Source organism: Heliangelus exortis, chromosome Z, assembly GCF_036169615.1.
Source record: "Heliangelus exortis chromosome Z, bHelExo1.hap1, whole genome shotgun sequence".
Taxonomy (NCBI): domain Eukaryota; kingdom Metazoa; phylum Chordata; class Aves; order Apodiformes; family Trochilidae; genus Heliangelus; species Heliangelus exortis.
Window position 1 is genome coordinate 49,304,822 of NC_092454.1, and position 21,808 is coordinate 49,326,629.

The following is a 21,808-nucleotide window of genomic DNA, read 5'->3' on the forward strand; positions in this document are numbered from 1 at the left end:
TAAAAAAGATCAGTCTATTGTGATCCTCACCTGTTATTGAAATATGGATGTATTTCTGAGTGACTACATAGCAGTGGTAGAGCACAGAAGACTTAAGTATAGTAAATTTTGTCAAAATTAATGTAGTCTTTTGCTGAAATACAAAGAAGAAATATCTTCTTAAGAAGAGTTCCTTAGAACTGCTGTTCTAAGCATTTCCTTTTGTCTCTATCATGATTGCCATCATCAAATCATTCAGTCATGTATCTTATGTTAAACATTATTTAACCTCTCACAACCTTTGTTATCCTGAATGTCTTAGAACAGCAGGTACACTTTTTCCTGTAACTGTAATCAGTTATATTTAGTCTACCACATGCATTTATATTATCACAGGTCTATTACAAAATGTTTTTGCATATTTAGAACAAATGTTGTTATTGTTGTTCTGTTGCTTATGTTTAGTCTTTGCCAAGTGTGTAGGCTATTCTTGTGCTTTTAAATTTTGAACAAAATGAAAGATGATACTGTATTTTTTTAGAAATGTTTTTTCTTTATTTTTAAGGAATAGCACCAAATACAATGTTAGCAAAAATGTGCAGTGATCGTAATAAACCTAATGGGCAATGCAGAATTGCTCCTGACAGACAAGCAGTGATAGACTTCCTGAAAGATTTGCCCATCAGGAAGGTAAGGCATACCAAGACATTTACCATGCAATCATATATGTTCCTTCCTTATGTTCTAAAATCAAGATTTCTTATGGTATATGCTTTTCTAGGTCAACTGCCCTGTTGTGTTTGGTTTAAATTGTTCTTGATACTGGGTCTACAAATGGGAAGTTGTTTCCAACAGAGTGACACTCTTTTTCAGGTGCCAGGCATTGGAAAAGTAACCGAGAAGATGTTAAGAGCCCTTGGAATTGTGACTTGCTCAGAACTTTACCAGCAGAGGGCACTGCTTTCTATTCTTTTTTCAGAAGCATCTTGGCGTCATTTCTTGGATATTTCTCTTGGTTTGGGTTCAACACATTTGGAAAAGTACGTTTTTGGCCTCCTACATTTACATTTTCTAAATTTTTGCTTGTGCATGTTATGTGCTTCATATATTAAGACATATTTTATTGATGAGCAAATACTATAAAAATTTGGTAGGTTTAATAAATTTTAAAAGATTTCTGAAAACTGTGATGCTTATGGCTAGGATACACAAAACAGCCAAGCATTAAAGAATATAAGTTTGTACAGCCATGCCTAATATGAATCAAAAAAGACATGTTGAGGATAAGTGTATATTAAACCATCTGTAGTCACTATAATTTAGGATAATCTTGTAATTACTAAAATACCCAAAAAGAAATGAGTTGTCTGAAGCAGAGAAGTTCCTGTGTCCCCCATCATGTTTATGTACATATTGGTAATATCAGCTTTTGAATTTGTGCAGATTTTTATATCCTCCTTCACATGTGTTCTGTTAAGGTTCATATTACCTTCATGGCCTTTTAGACATCTTTTTGGGAGAGGAGATACCAGTCTTAGTACTGAATACATCTTTCAATTGTATGTGTAATTTCTAAGCTTGTCCTGGGTATAAACACAGAACACTTAAAAAAACCTATAGCGTTTTGCAGTTTGTGTAACTAAGAGTCCTAATGTAGCATTTAGTCTTTTCTTTTAAATATTCCTTCTTTAAATATCCATCTATCCTTCCTGAAGTGCTGAAATTCTGTTTACAAAGGCATGGATTTGGTTTCATTAGGAGTTCCAAAGTGTCTTGCATAGTTCTGAAAGTCCTATTGTGTATTACTTCTGTTACTTCTTTGACACTAACAGATCTGCCATTATTTCTTTTGGACTACAAAATATATATAGTTTGTATACCAGTAATATGCGAGCACATAATATCCTTGTATTTTTTTTTTCTTTTCAGAACTATGCTGACATGAAACAAAGTATGCATTAAGATTGACTTTGTGAGGGTATCTTGATAAGAGATAAAAAGCAGTTTTCCAAATATTTGCTTCTGCTAGATTAATGCAATCTCAAATGGCGTTATTTAATTGGTGTGCTTTCTTCATTCACCCTGTTCAGGTGTTGCACAGTCTGGGAAACCTCCCAGTACATTGGTAACAAAAAAAGAAAAAAAAGGGGGAGGGAGGATTTCAAAGGCCAATATTATAATTGTGCTGGGGAATGCATTTTTAATTGTAATATCTAAAAAATGTGTTTCTTGGTTTTGTTTTTATTAGCACAAGCTAGATTTAGTGTGGGGAAAGCAAGCTCTATGAACACCAGAGTCCTCAGTAAATGGTTCCTCTTGTAATCATTGTCTTTCACCACTTTCTTTTAGGAAAATGAGGATACTAGGTTCGTTATTTCCAATACTTAAAAAATGAAGAAGGAACTAAAAAGAAAGTCCTTTGAGAAGATACTTTTATGCAGAAGAGCTGTTACAGGATGCTCAGTGAGAGCCAGAAAGAATCATAGAATCATAGAATGGCTTGTGTTGGAAAGGGACCTTAGACATTATCTACTCCAGCCTCCTGCCATGGGCAGGGACACCTCTCATCTAGACAGTTTCTCAAAGCCTCATCCATCCTGGCCTTGAACACCTCCAAGGAGGGGGCATCCACAACTTCTCTGAGCAATCTGTTCCTAAGTCTTATCACCCTCGTACTTAACAACTTCTTCCTAAGATCCAGTCTAAACCTCTTCAGTTTAAAACCATTTCCCTTGTCCTGTTGCTGGACACTCTTATAAAAAGTTCCTTTCCAGCCTTCCTGTTTAGGAACATGTTAGGTTCTGTTTAGGTGTTGGAAGGCAGCTAGAAGGTCTCCCAAAGTCTTCTCTTCTTCAGGCTTAACAGTCCCAGCTCCCTCAGCCTCTGCTTGTAGCAGAGGTGCTTCAGCCCCTGGATCATCTCTGTGGCCCTCCTCTGGATTCATTCCAACAGATCCAAGAAATAAAAAACCAAAGCCTGAACACTTCACCCTTAACATGGGCAATAATTTAGATGGAAAGCAAACCCAGTTCCTCCTACAAGCAAATAGTCAAATATACATAGTACAGTTGGGATTTTAATAGTAGGGCTTCACAGGTATACACTATAAATAAATAAATAAATCTAAAAAAAAAGAACCCACAAAACTCCCTGCTCAGAAGAGACTTTTTTAAAAATAAAACTAACTATTTTAAAAAAGTCTCTTCTGAGCAGGGAGTTTTGTGGGTTCTTTTTTTTTCAACAAATGGCTTATCTTTATTTTTGTGTGTATCTGATCTATGTCTTTACTCTGTCTATAGTAGTTAAAGATTTTTTTTAAAAATATGTCCTCCATTTTGCACTTGCTTAAAACTTGATGTACAAGTTTTGTAGAAGAAGTTAACACCCACATTGTACAGAAGACTGCTGTTAGTTATTGAAGCATGATTGGTGGAGTCAAAAGTTTATTGAAAAGATAATAGCTCTATGTGAATATAATATTTTTTTTTCTTTTTAAAGGGATGGAGAAAGGAAAAGCATGAGCACTGAAAGGTATACCTCTTTAGTATTGAAAAAAATACATTAATCATTGAAACTACTTAATGCCAAGTAATGTATATTTTTCTTAGTCATGTAATTTCATCATCTATTAATATGTATTCAAAAGACACATCTACAACTAGTTCACTAAATAATGTTCAAGCTTTCATTATTGTGTATTTCTTTGGCTTTCTTTGGGTTTCTGTGAAGGTACTTATGTCAGTCTTTGTGTTCTCTTTTCTCATTATTTGATTCTCTTAATGCCTCAAAATATTCTTTAAGCCATAATACAGGGTGGAAATATACATGGTCTTGAATATTTTTTGTATTTTCCAATTTAGTGTCAATATCAGTCTAGGATAACATAAGATACTTCTTGGATAGTGGGATGGGACCCACAGTAAAATACTCAGTCTGGTGGGTTGGCATAATGCAAGCATTCTTAGGGGAATGTCAGTCAGGATGAGTTTTCAGTGTGATCAGGTAAACCTTTATTTCTGATAGCTTAGAGAGGTGAAATGTAGTGTAATTATAGTGACTTCATGCATATGAAAACAAAAACTGGCATGAATGGACCTATGAGATTTTTCCAAAATCATCCAGTGACTTCTAAATTCTGCTTCCCCTTTCTCTTAAAATCTGTAACTCAAGGCTCACTTTCCTCTCATGTTATTAGTAAAAAGTAGATGCCCAGCAAAACCCTTTTCATTCCCCTTCCTAAGACACTCAAGCAAAGGCAGTTAGCAATGGTTTTGTCAGAAAGGTAGTTTTTCCTCCTCTGAGGCTAGACATAATTATCCTAGCTGGCATCTTCTTCTTAGCATCTGCATTATTTATTTCTGATACTTGGCTCTGATGTTGACTTTCCAATCATTTCTTTCCTCTAATAGTATACAGCACTGTACAAATGTGATTAAATACAAAACACATGAATTCAGTTGCTGTTAGTTTCTCTTGCAAATGTTTAAGCATTAGTGACGTTCATTATTTGAACTGCTTTGCATTTTGAAACACATAAATATGCACACATCTTCCTGAATAATATTTTGTTAGTATTTGTTTTTTCTTGAAGTAAACACTCGAATCTGTACAATATTCTTCTGATGTGGTTTTGTCTGACTGTGCAAAAAATGCTTTTAGATGGCAGCCACTGAATGAATTTTAGCATTCTTACTGAAAAAGAGATCATATTTTTATCTTAGAACATTCAGTGAAATAAACACAGCAGATGACCAGTACAGCTTGTGTCGAGAGCTATGCAGAGATCTTGCTCAGGAGCTACAGAAAGAGGGACTTAAGGTATTTATATTATTCTCTGTTTGCTTGCAAGTGCACTCAAACTTATCAAATGCAGCATTAGTATGAATGCTTTCAGCAGCAGCACGCTGTGCAATCTTCAGAGGTCTCCATTATCTAATTTGCAGATGTTTAGAATAATTTACGTAGCATTTTGATATTTTTCAGGTGCCTATCTAATAATAGATGTGGAAAAACTTAAACTAGCCAAGTAATTTATCATATAAAGATTTTATGGTAAAAGCAATCTTTATAAACAAATGTTAGAGCTGATTGTCTATGAGCTATGCTTTGGTTATTCATGTAAAGCTGATATATTTAAAACACCGTATTTCTCTCCCATATTCCTTCATGGTCCAGCAAATAGCCAGTAGTGTAGTTTTAGAAGTTTGTATGTACCAAACTTGTTGACTAGTTAATACCATTCAGTTGTATGAATGGTATGAACAGTCCCTGTATTCCTTTCCCAATTTCTGTTTATAATCTAGAAAGAATAGTTGATGTTTTCTATAGAGGTCTTACTGGTAAAACAGGAATAAACATTCAAGAGCTAAAAAATTTCTGATTAGTCTTCTTCAGCTTTAAAAGGTTGTCTCAAAAGATGGTGGGCTGAAATCTAGATCATCAAGTAAGGCCAAAGGGATAAGTTTACAAAAGCACCAGAACAAAAGAAATGCCATTAATTTACATGTGGATGGACATGCTAAATCACACAAGTGGTTTGGAAGGAGTTGCTGGGGGAATGTTTGTGCCAAATGATAGCACCATGTAGAAGGAAGGATGTTGTCAGTATCCGTAGTAGTTTTCCCAGCAAAATTAAGGTATCTGGAACCGAAAGTTTCCAAGTGAGGAAATACTTTTTTGTAGATGAGGTAGCAGTTGTGACTGTGGTCAGTGTGTGAAATCTATCAAACATTCACCTTCATGGCAGGTGGTCTGCTGGGAGCCATAGCCAAGTGATCCAGTTCAGAGAATTTGACTTGGGTAGCAATTCAGGAGAAAGTGCAGAATCTTGCAGAGAAATTCTTGTCAGTCCCTTTCTGTACACAGATAAGTACACAGTCTTGACTATGGCTTTACAGCCCTTGCATAGATTGCGTAGATGATATATAGTAGCTGTTGATGTGGTATGCTTAACCCTTGTTTGGTTTTTGTTTTTTTTTTTTTTTTGTCCCAGGGTAAAACTGTTACCTTGAAGCTAAAGAATGTGAACTTTGAAGTAAAAACAAGAGCGTCAACCGTGCTGTCTTCTGTTTCTACAGAAGAGGAGATATTTGCTGTTGCTAAAGACTTGTTAGGAACTGAAATTGATAGTGTTGCTCCTTACCCTTTGCGGATAAGACTTATGGGTAAAAGATTTCAAACTAATTCTTCCTTTTCAACGTTAGATCTTACAATGTATCAAAGTAATAGGCAGTGTTCAAAGTAAAATCAGTTTAAATTGATTTATCCTGTCTCTGTTACCCTGGTACTTTTTGCAAAGTGAGTCTGGAGTGCTGAATGGTTACTTGGTTTTACTAGCTGAGGTTGCACTATTGGTACTACTTGTGAGCCTTGAACAACATTCACATTAGCATGACAGTAGTGCTGTCACACAGCAGTGCTTCCTTCTGCTGCCATTAAAGAGTTTCTACATCTGATTTACACTACAGGTAGTCTGTCCATAATCTCTTTTAGAAGCAAATGTTTTTAAATAAACATGCTTATTAGTTTGAAGTTGCTATGTTCTGAAAATTTCTGTCAAAAGTAAACCTTGTGTTTTAATTCTAAGACCCATGTGTTTCTGGTGCTTATGCAGTCTGTTGAACCAATCAGTGGTATATAAAACTTACTTGTTTGTGGCATTAGAATGCTCCAAATAAAAACCATTTTTGGTAGGGAAACCTCGTGCAAAACTCTTTGAGTCTTCTTGAGAATTCTATGTAAATGTATTAAGTTTATAGCCTCATGCTAGGGTGTAATCAGTTAAAACTTCGTGGATGTTTAAATTAATAATACGGTTGGCCAGGTGTTTTTTATGAAATTCTATGAATCCTTGCAATTAATTGTTAGCATTAGGTAGTATAGGCTCCATTTGTAGCACTTTTCTCTTTTCTCTTTTTTTTTCCATTTGGAAGCACTTTTCGTTGATGGATTTATACCTCAAAAGGTGTTAATTAAGAATTAGTGTCTAGTTCTAATAAAACTGGTATTATGTTTGTTTTTCATCATTAGGTGTACGAGTATCAGGATTTCTAAGTGAAGAAGAAAAGAAGTACCAACAAAAAAGCATTAAAAGTTTCTTAAAATCAGAAAAACGACCTGGTTTTCTTAAGCTCCAGACAAGGAAGTCCAGCCAAGAATATTTCACAAACAATTCAGAAGCATCTCCCAGAGGGAGTTTTTTTGATAAAAAGCGAGCTGCAAGGCAAATAAGCAGTGAGAATGTTTCTCCAAATGAAACCGTAGGTAAACAACTCCTTCATGAGAGAAAATCATCAGCAAATTTTGTGGAAGAAACAAAGAAAGTCACAGACTTACGGACTTCTGATGTGTGTAAGATGTTCACCTGCCCTGTTTGCTTTGAGGAGCAAAGCAGTAATAATTTGGAAGAGCTTAACAGGCATATTGATGAGTGCCTCAATGGGAATCCTGTTAAAGACAGTATGGGAATACCCAAGAAAAGCAATTCAGGAGAAAATACACTTAACTTGTTTCCACAATTAAAAAATGAAAATGTTGATGAATTTCAAAAAAATAAAACAGATCAGTTAGCAGGAGCAGGCCAGTCTTCAAATATATCTGACAGCTGTACTACCAGTAGCACAGAAAAATGCACTCAGATAGTATCTGATAAACCTCACAGAGAAAAACAGCCTATCAGTCTCAGTGACAGTTCTAGAAAGGTGTGTATGAAACAGGGTTTCTTCCCCAGAAGAACTTCACTTGACAGTGAAGACCATTTTGAAAAGACTGAACATACAGAAGACACTAGTTCATCCTGTTTCTTTGAAGCCAGAGAAGACAGTGTTCTTGTTTGTCCAGTTTGTAATTCAGAACAGAAAACCACCAGTCTTCTGTCATTTAACAAACATGTGGATGTCTGCTTAAATAAAGGCCTTATCCACGAGCTGACAGAAAAAAAAGATTTGCCTACAAAGACATACTACATGGAAAACTTGAACAGAGTTGGTGAGTTTGTGCCTTACAATATATTTATTATTCAGATTGTCTGCTTGCACAAAATAAAATAATTTGGTAATGGTATACTTTGAACTTTTCAGAGCTTTGGAATTTTTGCAGCAAGTTTATTTTAGTAAGGCTTGTGTAAGTTTGATTATTTTTATTTTAAAAATACATGATAAACTAGACTTATGAATGTGATGGTAGTTACACAGTGCACTCTAGTTTTCCTGAGTGTTAACACACGAATTACTGTTGATTTCTGTGAACTGCACGTTTGCTATTTCCCAGCCATATTCAGAAAAGTGTTTGTAAGGCCACTGACATTTAACTGAAAATCAATGAAAGCATCTTTAACCTGGATTATTTCAAAGATTTGTTTCACAAAAAACTGCTATTATGTAATGCACATGCAAAACCAGAGAGGTTGTGAACTATAGCATAAAGGCAGGAACTTGCAAGCCTGATTTGCATCTAATAAAATAAAACTATATCTCTAACATGTCAAATTGGTATCATATTTACTTTTTTGATGAAGAAATAACCTTTGGCCAGATCAGGGGACATGTACAGGTAGTAAAAGTATATGCTGAGTACTTTGTCCATAATCTAACTTGGGAGCCTTAGAGAAGGAAATTAAAGGACTAGTATGCTAGAATTATCAGAACACAATGAAGACTCACAATATGAGTCTTTAATACATAAAATTTAATAAGAAATGTTATTGCTATGTGTTCAGACAGGCTTTGGAAAGATAATTTTTTTCTTCCTGGAGGGTAAAAGAATTAAAAAGTGTTTTTCAACAACCACGTTGAAAATTAACTACATTATGCTGAAATAATTCTGAAAACTACAAAGAGGTTAAAATTAATCCCTTAGAATTCAATAAATTAAAGGTTTTCTTATTTTCTCGTATAATAGTGTTAATATAAACTTCTAGAACTGCAGATAGTAAAATGTTATCTTCTTCAGACAGATTAAATATGGTTTGTTAAAAAAAAAAAAAAAAGGCTTTACCCAAAACTATTGTTTTAAAGGTTCCGTCATCCAAATAATTTCTGAAGCACTCCTGCATTACTGAAGAAATTAATTTTTGTTGTTTCTAATTCCTTTTCAGGAGGTTTAAGCAGAGGACAGCAACGCGCAAATACATTACAAGGAAAAAAAAGGTAAGAGTTTTCTGAGAACTTGAGTACACAGCTTATGTTAAAATAATGAAGTTCAGAAAAATATTCAATGTGAAAAATGTGTAGGTATGAATTGTATATTTTAACCTCTTACTGGTTTTGTTTGTGTTTTTTCTTTGTTTAGGTCTGGAGCATCAACTTCACGGACAGTATCAAAAAGGGCCAAGTCAAGCAATTCCAAGCATACAATTGAAATGTTTTTTAAATGACTGTGTTTTTTAAATGACACGTGCTGTATGAAATATTTCATAGTGTTTTATGACTGCAAATTAATTTAGCATTGGTGGTCGGCTGGATTCAGGTGCCTATCACTTTGGACCCACTGCATGCATGTGTGAAAAGAAGATGATTCTTGTGGAAGAAGAGGTACAACCAAGGTAATTCTGCTTTGAGAATAATACTTCTTTTTTTGCCCAGTTGTTTCCAAGAAACAAAATTCGCTAGCACTTTGTATTTATTGAACATAGGAAACTTTCATTAGAGTCATGAGCAGCCTCATGTATTCTCTCTGCTGTTCAGCAAACAGAACAGGGACATCAGAGCTGCCTATAGGGGAAGCTCCCTAGAAAGCAGGGACCACAGACAAGGGTGCCCCACCATGCTTACTGAAGATCCTCTTCCCACTCCTGGCTCTCTGTCTTCTTCCCATTGGCTGTAATGGCCATGGTAGCTGCAGCAGCTCAGGCTGGCTCTTCCTTGGACAATTCAAACACCAGATTTAATTGTGTTACTAGCTGTGTGATAACAAGAGCTGAATTGCTTTATTTCATCTTACCAATGTCTGTCTTCTCAGTGGACACAAAAAATGATTAATCTTGCAATTTCAAAGGACAAGAGGAAGAATTTAGAACACAATCAAGCTTTCTTTTGTCACTGAAGGTGGCTTCTGTAAGAGTTGACAGACCAGCCCTGAAGGACAAATTGTGGTGAGATACAGGGTACCTTCACCAATTTAAAAATGCTAACTAAGCTGTTGATGAGAGAAGGATTCCCCCAGGGTAGTCAGACAATAGCTTTTTGGTCCTTGGCCTTTCCAAAGAGACTGAGAACTTAAATTTTCTTAACAATTATGAAATTGTTACTGGTCAGTAGCACTAAACTGACTCTAAATGAAAGGTCTCATGGTGCAATAATAATATAAATGATGTGCAGATGTGCAAGATGATGAACCTTCCTATTGTTTACCTATCCTTTTCTTTTAAAATATTTTGTATTTCTGAATAAACAATATTTCCTGAATGGAAATGTGGAAGGAGGAAATTGTAAAGTGCAAATATTTACTTACTATCTTTAAATATTTATCAGGTAAATAATTTATGATGGCAGTATATTTCTTGTAAGTTATACAAACAATGCCAAACCCTATGTGAAGTATCAACTGCTTTTTAATTGCAAAATCTTTAAAATAAGTGGCTACTACAGAAGCATCTGTCTTGCTTTTTAATGGTATTGAGAGTACTTTGGGGTTTGCTTGTTTTCTAAACAAACAAATGTGTAACTGCTATGTTGCAGATGCCCAGGCTAAGTCCAGAAAGTGCTTTTTTGTTTCCAAACTTGCTGGAATGATTTCACCATCTGTACAGGCTCATCTGTTTGTTTGCCAGATGTCACTGTACCCCCAGCTCTGTCATTTGAATTCATGGCAGTGCTTCCTTTTCTGCTCTGGACCAAGTCAGCTGGACTAGTTCAGTCCATGCACACTGACTCAGCTGATTTTTAATAAACCAGGTCAGTGAGCATTCACCATGAGCCATTCTGCTGACAGAGGTGGGAGCTGGAAAAATTTGGTAGGGAAGAAATAAAAGCAACTGCAGGAACAATGACTTAAGCTGTTTAGAAAGTGAACACATGTCCCTTTATTAGTTTGTAACTGCCTGATTCAATAAAGTGTAGAAACTAAGTATTGCCTTGTCATTGTTTGGGTTTTTTTTTTTCTTTAAAATGTGTATTTACATATGCACTACTTAGCAAAAAGTATACTACTGTATGTACTTGAAGAAGTTAAATTAGTTTGGTTTAGCTTTGGGATTTGTCTTGATCTGTTTAAGAAAAAGGTATCATAGAGTTCCTGATTATCATGAAGTTAAATTTGTGGACTGTGTTTGAGTTGATGTGGAAATAAAACTCACAATATGATTTTAAAGGCAGAAATATCTGTCTTTTGAGATGTGGGTTAAAATACACCTTTTGGAAAGTTGATGCTCTGTATTTACACAAAATATTGGGTAAGATTATTTTAATGTGCTGTATGCAAATCTGCCAATATAAAACAGAGGCTTTTAGTTTTTTGTATCACATTAGTACTGCTTTTATCTAAAGAAGGCCTCCAGTACACAAATATTGTCATAAACTTCTGTGATAAGGTACTTCATCTTGGTTCTTGAGAGAAGAGGGCTTTGTAAACAGTATCTCTGTTTTGCGTTTTTCTCAGTGGGTGGCTGTGTGTCTGTGTGTTCTTGTGTTATATAATTTACCTTAATTTAAAATCTGTTTTCATTAGCATCTCGAAATGTCTTCATAGCTGTGTTTAATTTAATATTATTATAAGAGAAACTGTTTCCTGTTTGTGAGCCATTCCACACATTATAGCCACCCTTCTGAAGCACATGGATGATGTAGGTTGGCAGCAAATAAGAATGTTTTGTAGAGTATCTCTTATCTATGAGATATATATATATATATATATGTATACATATATATATATATATATGCTTAAATTCCTTGTATACTGAAATTCAGTTAAGAATGATAGAGTAAAAGAGTGACATTCCTGTAATCTTAATGTCATTCTCTCCACCACTTCTGAAGGAAGGATTGCAGAGAGCAAATGTGTGGCCACAAAGTATTTATCTGTAAGGAGGATGCTTGGTGTGACAGCCACAGAAATTCCCCCTTAAAAACAAGATTTGCTTGAGTTTATGTTGTAAATCCTCAATCCCCAAAAATTTATGCTGTGGAACAGCATTTTTGCATTGAATCTGTTTACTGCTACCTGTACTAATATCTTAATTTATGTTTGAGTTTATGAAATATCTTGCCCAGATCGTGTCTCGCTATGGTTGGGTATCACAGTGAGCAATTTTTTAAATTAGTTGTCTGGCTAGGGTGTCTCAAAATCCTTATTCCTGCATACTTTCTTGTTGGGAATATACGAATACTTTAGCTTATGCTGGTTTGTTCTCAAAGCTGCTAAAATTCCAGTATGAAATGTCAGTAACAGGCAGGAATGTCAGCAGGGTAGAGTTTCTTCTTGGATTGCACTGCCTTCAGCTTGATTCATGGTGGATTTGTGATAGTTTATCATAACCCTCTCTTTCACATTGTAGTACACAGATCCAAGCAGAAGGTTGGAGCTACCAGGAATCGGACTAGGGAACAACCTGCAGGTGGCTGAGTTTGTTGTCCTGATCGTATTTCAGTTTTTTTTTTCATTGTTCTCATTGCTATTCATGAGCAAACTGCAAGTGGCAAGAGGTAGCTGTAACCATGAGGGATGTGGGGAGGAATGAGGGTAACTGTAAGGTGCTGCAGCTGCAAACAACTAACAGTTCATGTGAACAATTCATGCACCATGGGATTCAGAATCCTGCAGAGCTTCATGCTTTCAATAAGAGTACACTGTTGAATACAGATTAATGCACTGTTTTAAAAAAACAGTACTACTTTGAATTTGTCTTCACATCCTGCCTTCTTTTACAGGACATATTTTTTTGCTTGTTCTACTTTATGCACTATTGAATGTGCTTTTGTCTGACTTTTTTTTTTCTTATACTGGTTCTGCTTGTTTAAGTATTAATTGCTACTGTTGTTTTAAATATTAAAAAAAAATGCTCTGAGTTCCTGAGAGAGAGCAAGGCAAGTGAAGAATATGCTCCAGTACTCTGCGTATCACTCCAATCACTCTTCACTGTGTTCTGGATTCTGCATCCCTGTTAGTTTCTTCATCAGTCTTTTCTGTAGATTGCTGAAGTCATTTGAAAGATTCATGATTCTGGGAAGTGGTTAGACAATATTGTAAACGTGCTCTTTGCAGAATCTAAGCACATAAAGCATAGCTGTACTGACAAAGTTAGTTAAGAGACCAGGTATATGCTGTGAAATAGTATTTTATGGTAGTAATTAGAACTGGAAGCAGTTGGTGTGGTATGATGTAACGATGGTATGATGTAAAAGTATGTTTTTTTAAATCATAAGAGAAAAAATAAAGAAGAGGATGCAGATGCTTGTGCTCCATATGAGGCTGCAAATCCTGTGAGCTTTGTAGGCAAACAATCATCCCACAGTTGACCATTGTCTCTCATTTTCAATTGTTATTTCTTTTAAGGACCATTAATGTTGCAAACAGTGGGCCTGTGTTCCTAGCCCAGTCACCATACAGAAATAAAACTTGTAAGTAGTTCTTTTGGAGTGTTTGACTCACAGAAAGCAAATTAAAATGAAAACTGTGATTCAGCTGCAGCTAAATCGGTTACTTGTTCTTCTCACTCTGGATGTATTTTCACAAGTTTTCTTCAAGTGAGTAACATCTCAGTTGATGAAACTGTCTTTATCAGGCCAAGGTGTATCAAGTGTGAAGTTTCTTATTACTCACATTCTGACTGTATAAAATACTTAAAGGAGAAGAGAACTGTAAAGCCTCTTCGTGTGTGATAGAATCTGAGCAAAGAGTCTTGGATCCAAATTTGCTCCATTTACAGATGCCTTTGAGTCAGATTAATTTTTACCATGAACATATGTGGTGTCAATAATCTTGGAAGTTAAGATGACTGTGTAATTTAACTACAAAGAAAAAATTACAGTGAATGAACTCAAATGTGTCTTCAGTTGTGTGAAGCTGAATAATAATTGTCTTGCATTCCTGCCACTTTTCCAAAATTTATTTTGAAAGTTGAGCAACCTCAAAGTTTTTAAAGTAAAATTTAACCTTGTCATTTTAAATCATTTTTTGCCCTATATCAGGACATCATTATCAAAGTGAAGTAAAATATCAGTGCTGGCTTAAGTAGACCAAAGTAACAGTGGACTTAAATTAAGAAATAGGTAGGCTAGATGAATCTCAGTATATCTGTTTGCAACAACTGAATCTTTGTGGGTGGGAATATTGATTTTTATTGGACTTGGACAAAAGTATTTTCTACCTGAAAATGAAGCTTTGTTGGTTGGTCAATACCTATTTCTGCCTACATTTTTTTTTTTTTTTTTTTTTGGCAGAAGCACCTCACTAGCATCTCAAGGCTGTGTTGAGCTTGCAAGGGCACAGGAACAGTCACCCTCTCTAGTTCAGTGAACACAGCCATGAAAATAACTCCCAAGCAGAATTTCCCCCTGAAATCGCCTTCAGCTTTGCAGACAGAGCTCCGTGATTGCCCTGCACTGGAGGGCAAAGCCACCTGGCTCCGGGGGTCACCTTCAGGCTATGATGCCCCTGTGTGTCTGTACTTGTGGCACTGCTTTCTGAAAGTGCCTCATATTTGATGATTTGGGAACCGGTTCAGGAGTAAACAGGACTCCTGCTTGTTGGACTGGGAGAATTGCCCTTTGCAGGGACGGTGGGTGAGCCGCTGGAGAAGATGGGGGTGGCTGTGCAGGGTTGACCTGGTTTGGTGCCCAACTAGTATCAAGAAATTCTGTGCATTTAGTTCCTGCGTTATTTTAAAACAAACTCCTAGAACTGCTCCGCACCTCTCCCAATGCTGTCTCCAGGCCTAAGGGTGCTGCTGCGGGCGTGCCGGGCCCGGCGGGGTGTGCCCGGGCCGGCTCACAGCCCCGAGAACCGGTTTGTCGGGGCCAGCCGCAGGGCCCCTTCTATCGTGATAGGAGGAAGAAGAGCGGAGGGCAGCGATGAAGGGGCTGAGCCGTCTGCTCCTTGGCGAGGGGGAGGCCATACGGGGAGCCGCAGCTGCTTGCCACGACGGTCGTGAGTGCGAGGCGGGGGGGAGCCGGGGCCGAGGCGGCCGGGCGGGAAGCTCTGGGCTGCGGGCCCTCGGGCGAGCTGAGGCCGGAGGTCACGCACCAGGTCTGGACAGGGCTGCCGGGACCGTGGGGTCCCCCCCAACACTCTTTTTGCCTTGAGCGAAGAACAAAATGAGCAGGAGGGGGCGGGGGTATCGGAAAGGAGGAGGTTAAACGTTCGCCGCTCTATACGCAGCAAAAGGCATCAGCGAGGATGTGTGGGTGTGGGATCAGGAGCTGGGGTTTGGCTCGTTTGTCCCCCAAGGCAACGCCCGGCTTTGGCTTCACCCCGCCGCCTGTCCGAGGGGTTTCAGTGGACTCAGTCACACCCCCGGGGCTGGGCACCTGCCCTCAGCTCCACAGCCTGCCCAAACCCCGGTTTTCTGGGGGGCACAGGAGATTCAGAGGAGCTTCTGCCCTCCTTGCACTCAGGGGTCTCCTGCTTTCATCACACAGACGCGTTCATGGAAGAGCTGCGTGGAAAGAATCTAGCGTGGGCTGCAATTAGTGAAAACAGGTTATTTGCGGAAACTTAGTTGTAATTGCTAAGCCCTGCTACCGCCCTGCCCTGTGATTGCAGCGTGACAGACAGGAGCTGTTCCGGACTGTGCTTCCTGCTTCCAAGCTGGCAAAGAGGGATGGTAAAGAGAAGAAACAAATAAAATATCACTGTTGGACTCAGTAGTTAGTTTCCCATCACTTCTTTGCATTAGAAGATAACTATTTTAGTAAAAGATCCTTGTGACTTAACAAAATGCCTACTTTGCCCTGGAAATTTTATTTCCAGTGGCAAACAGGAAAACAGAAAAAAAACATTGAAAGTGTTACCAAACCATTAAATATATTATTTAAAGTTTAGAAACAACAGACTATGAATAATTTTGGTTGCCACAACAACCCCATACAGCGCTACAGGGATGGAGTGGCTGAGCAGCCAGACAGAGAGGGACCTGGGAGTCTGGATTGACAGGAAGCTGAACATGAGCCAGCAGTGTGCCCAGGTGGCCAAGAAGGCCAATGGCATCCTGGCCTGGATCAGGAACAGCGTGGCCAGCAGGTCCAAGGAAGTGATTCTGCCCCTGTACTCAGCGCTGGTGAGGCCACACCTCGAGTACTGTGTCCAGTTCTGGGCCCCTCAGTTCAGGAAGGAGATTGAGGTGCTGGAGCAGGTCCAGAAAAGAGCGAGGAGGCTGTGAAGGGATCCAGCACAAGTCGTGTGAAGAAGGGCTGAGGGAGCTGGGGCTGTTCAGCCTGGAGAAGAGGAGGCTCAGGGGAGACCTCATCACTCTCTACAACTCCCTGAAAGGAGGGTGTAGCCTGGTGGGGGTTGGTCTCTTTTCCCAGGCAGCCATCAGCAAGACAAGAGGGCACGGTCTCAAGTTGTGCCGGGGGAGGTTTAGGTTGGACATTAGAAAGAATTTCTTTACGGAGAGGGTGATCAGACATTGGAATGGGCTGCCCAGGGAAGTGGTGGATTCTCTGTCCCTGGAGATATTTAAAAAGAGACTGGATGTGGCACTCAGTGCCATGGTCTGGTAACCGCAGCGGTAGTGGATCAAGGGTTGGACTTGATGATCTCTGAGGTCCCTTCCAACCCAGACGATTCTATGATTCTATGAAAATATCACCACTCTGGAAGTGTTCAAGGCCAGGTTGGATGGGACTTCAAGCAACCTCGTCTAGGAGCAGAGGTGTTGGGACTAGGTGATCTCTAAGGTCCCTTCCAACACAAGCATTCTGTGGTTCTATGATTCCACAGTTATTTTACCTCCATAGAACTTTTCAGCCATTTCAAATTCTTTTGTTTTCTTCCACGTACTTGTTGAGAAAATGACATATTTCATCTTGTGGATACCACAACAGGAAGTTAAAAGGGGGTTGGGGTGGTAATTTAGACTTCTGCAATTTTTTACTTTCTTGCTCTTCTAAGAGAGGAGAAATGTTGGGAAGTTCTGTATACCACAGACAGGGCTCTCTAAAAAGGAAATCAACTGATAATATTACTCTCTTTAGTTAGTTCAAAAGAAAAGATGAATATAACAAACTTATCGTTACAATATAAACATTAATAATCAATATAAATAATAAATATCACAACAATTAAATAGTTGTGACATAACCTACAGGGCAATAACCAGACAAGTCAGAGAAAACAAGCCCCACAAAAGACTGCCACAAATAGATATTTTTTTGCTGCTGTTACTGGAATACAGAGTGATGGCTAATAATGCATGGAGTCCCAAATCCTAGAAACCCCGGACTGGATAAAAAACTTCCATACATACGTAGTCTAGAAGCTCTATACTGTAATTTCAAGCATAAAAAAATAATTTTTTAAAAGAAGCAAGAGTTTTCTCAGCAAGCCAGTGCCATGGTGTGTATGGATTGCCACTGTTCCTAACTCATGAATTAAAAGGTATTAAGAGAGAAAGAGGTGATTAAGAAGCACCTAACCCAGAGCAGGTTTTTTTAATACTATACAGCAAATTTATAACTTCTTGTCAGGAAAGAAAAGATCAGCCATTAATTTTTTGGCAGAACTAAAACAAAACTGTCCTTGCCTATGCAGATAATGTAAAGAAATATTATTTTCCCTTGTTTCTTGAAGGTGGTGTGAGTAAACTATGGAGATTGTTTGTAAATATCCTGAGATGCAACAGCATTTATCTTTTCAACCTCATGTAAGATACTTGTGGGAAAGTTCATCAGCAGTCAGTTAGGAATGAATGTGGCCCAGTTATAAATAATTGCAGCTTACTGGTTCCTAAATTTGTTTTCTGTTTTTGCCAAAAATTTGTCTTGAGCAAGAAATCCTGTAGCTGTTAGTTTACCCGTATTTGAAATAAAGGTAGTGGAAAACTCTGCTGGACGCTTCTTTAGGAGGGACACTGTGAAAACTACAAGTGAAGTATTTATTCTGCTAAGGTGCCTGTTCATGATGCTGGCATTGCTTTCAGCCACACTCCGTGTCACGGGTGCCAAGGATGCATTTGTTTATTTGTTTGTCTGTGCCCATGTTGTAAAACCAGCAAAAAAACCCTGTGATTTCCCAAGAGTTCTGGGAGGTTGCTTCTGTTGCTGTAACAGGAAAACTGGAAACAGCTCTTCAAATGTTCAGTTTAATTTCTGGCTCATTTTGTACGGTACAACTGTGACTATTTCCACTGAGATTATATTAGTGTTTAACTTGTAAAATGCAGTTAAGTGAATGCCAAACTGATCTTCCTTAGCATGCTCTGCAGTCATAGTGCCTCAACCTGTATTCTTATTAGACATTGATGAACTTAAATGTAATACAGTAGGTTAAACTTGCATGAGAGGCCTCTAAGGAGCAGAGAACTGCTGCAGTTAATAGTTCAACAGAGAGTGATGTCCTTCTCAGTGATATCATTGGACAAGTGGCTTCCTAGCCAAAACAGTCTAGACATAAGTCTACATGATTAACTTTATAAATGTGATAGGAAATTTGAAGTGTCTACTAACATTTTTCCAACTGGTTTAACTACTACAGTGATTTCTTCTACATGATTAGTTATATGTTAAGGTAGAATAATGAGAAATGCCCTGACCTCTAAGTTAGCCAAATCAGACATCAGACACTAGAATTTTTTTTCTAAAGTGAATGCATTATTTGGTATTTGAATGCATGCTGCAGCTGCTTTGGTTGATCAAACCAGGTGTTCATTTTTGGGTTGAGACATCCAGGGAAGTTTCCAGTTAAATAGTAAATTTCACATTGTGGCCAAATTTTAAACTTCTATATGCACCTTTTTGTTTCCCCACTGTAAAGGGGTTTGAGGTTTTTTTTAGTTGCATCATGTTATTCGATTACTGTGGTACGTTTTCATGTATTTTGGTGATGTGTTCTTTTTTAAAGCAATGCATTTTTCCCAGGAATGTGAAATAAAAGCTGTGGTTTGTACTGTTCACTGCTATGGCAATAAAATGCTTTGGGATCCATTTGGATGGCCAGAGTTTCATAAATTAAATCCTTTTTCTGTGAGCAGTGCAAATAATGACAATCTCTGCTGTGAAAAGTCTACCTCAGTTTGCACTTAAAGGCTGAAAATGGAAACATTGGCTAGATGTTTGTAGAGAAAAAAAATGCATTCTTGGCAGTTTTCTATGATAAGAAGCAAGTGACTTTCATATTGTGTGGAATCAGGACAAGTAACAGAAGGTAAAAACAGTGTCATAATCCCTCATGTGTGTTCTGGCTATTATTTTATAACACTTTTTTTTGTAATATTTTGTAATTTTTCATCATTTTTTTCCACAGTATTGCCGGATGAGAGACAATTTCAATATGCTGCTAAAATGAATGATTTGGAAACCATGGAAAAGCTGTTTAAAAAGAATGTTAATATAAATGCAGTAGACACTGTGAGTACAAAGCATCTGGCAGATCACTGATCTGAAATGTGACTCCTTGGAATCCCAGCATCCTAGTCCTGTCAGCTGCAAGGTAGTTAGGCAGTGGGGGTCCCTTCTAGGAGATGACTAAGAAATACTTTGGACATCCAGCATGGGCAGTAGGGTTTGTGCAGTATTACTCACAGGTCTTTGCATGTTGCCACTAGTCTGTGCATCACACTGGGAATTAAGGACTTATGAATTGTGGTCCCTGCTCTGATACTAACTCTGTGTTCTTTGGTGACTTATTTCTTGAGTTTCCCATCTTTCAGAGTGGGAGGACTTAACCTCACAGTCACTTTGAGAATTGACTTATGTTGCTAGCATTACAGATTTCAAGTGTGAAGTGATACCATTTAGTTTGTGTGGAACCAGGGGAGCATCCTATGATGTCCACTGGTTTCAGGGTGAGGTCAGAGTTCAGATTTACTCTAGATAGGTGAAAATGCATTTCTTATGCTGACATCAACTTTAGGCCTAAAATCTGAGCTTACCTACGTCAAAGTAACAATTTATAGTTCTGTGTTCCACATAAGAGGTAGTTCAGCAGCAATAGAGTGATTGTGATATTAATGTGGAAGTTCTGGAGAACAATTTGCCCTCAGCTACCCACAAACATCCAATGTTACTTTAGCATGAGTTCTGAAAAAACCTGCTTCCCATGGCTACGTGCATTTTTCCCCACTGGGGAACTGAGGAGATAGTACTTGTACATTCCTTGGTTTGTTTTTGAAAGAGAGGGAGACATGAATTTCTTTTTGAGTAAGGTTCTCTTGAACAATGAGAGTGTTCCTATCAATTGCATTGTGTTTTAATGAGTCACTTTGGAAGTATTGCTGTCTCCTCTATTGCTTTCCTCTATTTGTATTCAGGAAATTAAACTACATACTGTTCCAGTCCAGTAGTTTAAATCTTTGCTCATGTTGTCCTTAAATCAGACCTATAGGAATAGGAGATTTACTAGCATGACTATGTGTGTCATTGATTGATTCTCCTAGTGGGGATGTAGCTTACACTGCCAAAACTATTCATTTCTTCATATTGGTCATTCCTGCCCCTATACTCCCAAGTTAAATAAGCAAGGCTGCTGAAAGGTGAATTTTGTTGATAGAACTATTTCTGTGCAAAAAGCTTTTTCTGGCATAAATGCATATCACAAATCCCATTTCTTTATGCTTTTAACACATACCTTTAACTTTAGACTTGTACATGGGTAAGTCAGTATTAGGATAATAAGAGAACAAATGTAAACTGGCTTTCAAGGTTAATTGGTTAAATCACTTACATGTCCTTATGTGGAAGCTCTCAGGGAATCATGTTGAAGCCAGTTATGTTCACGATAACTGGAATCAAAACTTTCTCTGTGAAGGTTTGATTCAATTTAACCATTTCCTTTTAAGTTCACTCTATTAATTACTTCAATGAAAAAGTCACCAACTGATCCTGATAAACATTGAGCCTACTCATGTGTATAAAATTACTCACTGTTTGCAAGATGGAAACTTCCATTTATGTCGATAGTGACTCAGTCTTGGAAGGTGACAAATACTGAGGGAGGGAGGGAGAATCTCCTCATACTTAATCAAGAGCAAGGACAGTATCAAAAGCAAATCTAACAGCCTAAATCTAGTCCTCAGCCTTTCAAATTCAAAATTATTACAAAAATAAAATAGTAAACATGGATGCTCTTTGTACTGTGTGCACCGCCTCTAGGCAGTATTCAATTACTTAATCCCACTTTGATGTTTCAGTGAAACTGAGTGCAGGCATTATGCTATTTAACTAAATCATTCTGTTTCCACAAAAAACATTTAAGGTCCATATCTAGATTCTATGCAAGGGAATAAAAATGCAGATAAATACCAAGTATGGCTATTGAAGGAGAAATATTCCAATGTATGTGTATTAACAACCACATTTGTTAGTAATCAGGAAATTCAGAAATACTGGTTACCTGCACAAGGAAAGGAACTGTGTTATGCACCTAACAACCAAAGCTTTGCTTATTGCAGCTGAAGCGTACTGCGTTCCATTTTGCTGTTGCAAGAAGTCATGTATCAGTGGTGGATTTTCTTCTCCATCACAAAGCTAGACTTGATATGGCAGATCAGGTAAGCTGGTTTGCATGTTTTGTTTACCACTGTATAGAAACACCATAGGGGGAAAGTAAAAGTGAATCTTTGCCGTGTGCTCCCTGTTTTGCGAAGTTACGTGCTTGCTGCAAATGCTTCAGTTTGTCTTAGCACATTTATATGAAAAAACTTTATTAGGGATAAAGCACGTTGCCCACAGCTATGCTG

At 37.8% G+C, this 21,808-nt stretch overlaps 2 protein-coding genes across 11 annotated transcripts in view; both read left to right on the forward strand.

Annotated features, from left to right (window-relative positions):
• The window catches only part of POLK (DNA polymerase kappa), a 39,347-nt gene extending 28,304 nt beyond the window's left edge, over nt 1–11,043 (forward strand). For all 5 annotated transcript variants that reach the window (XM_071731039.1, XM_071731037.1, XM_071731042.1 and 2 more), the window contains 8 exons: nt 545–669; nt 853–1,019; nt 3,478–3,510; nt 4,701–4,797; nt 5,972–6,143; nt 7,009–7,965; nt 9,074–9,125; nt 9,268–11,043. In XM_071731039.1, the coding sequence (XP_071587140.1) occupies nt 545–669; nt 853–1,019; nt 3,478–3,510; nt 4,701–4,797; nt 5,972–6,143; nt 7,009–7,965; nt 9,074–9,125; nt 9,268–9,352 (1,688 nt within the window). In that variant the 3' untranslated portion in view covers nt 9,353–11,043. The remainder of the gene's footprint in view (nt 1–544; nt 670–852; nt 1,020–3,477; nt 3,511–4,700; nt 4,798–5,971; nt 6,144–7,008; nt 7,966–9,073; nt 9,126–9,267) is intronic.
• Nucleotides 11,044–14,862: 3,819 nt separating this feature from the next.
• Nucleotides 14,863–21,808, forward strand: part of ANKDD1B (ankyrin repeat and death domain containing 1B) — a 31,723-nt gene continuing 24,777 nt past the window's right edge. For 2 of the 6 annotated variants that reach the window (XM_071730023.1, XM_071730025.1), the window contains exons 1-3: nt 14,866–15,060; nt 19,375–19,478; nt 21,521–21,619. In XM_071730023.1, the coding sequence (XP_071586124.1) occupies nt 14,985–15,060; nt 19,375–19,478; nt 21,521–21,619 (279 nt within the window). In that variant the 5' untranslated portion in view covers nt 14,866–14,984. Of the gene's footprint in view, nt 15,061–19,374; nt 19,479–21,520; nt 21,620–21,808 lie in introns of all 6 variants that reach the window. The other 4 variants (XM_071730027.1, XM_071730026.1, XM_071730024.1 and 1 more) reach the window with 4 other exon arrangements.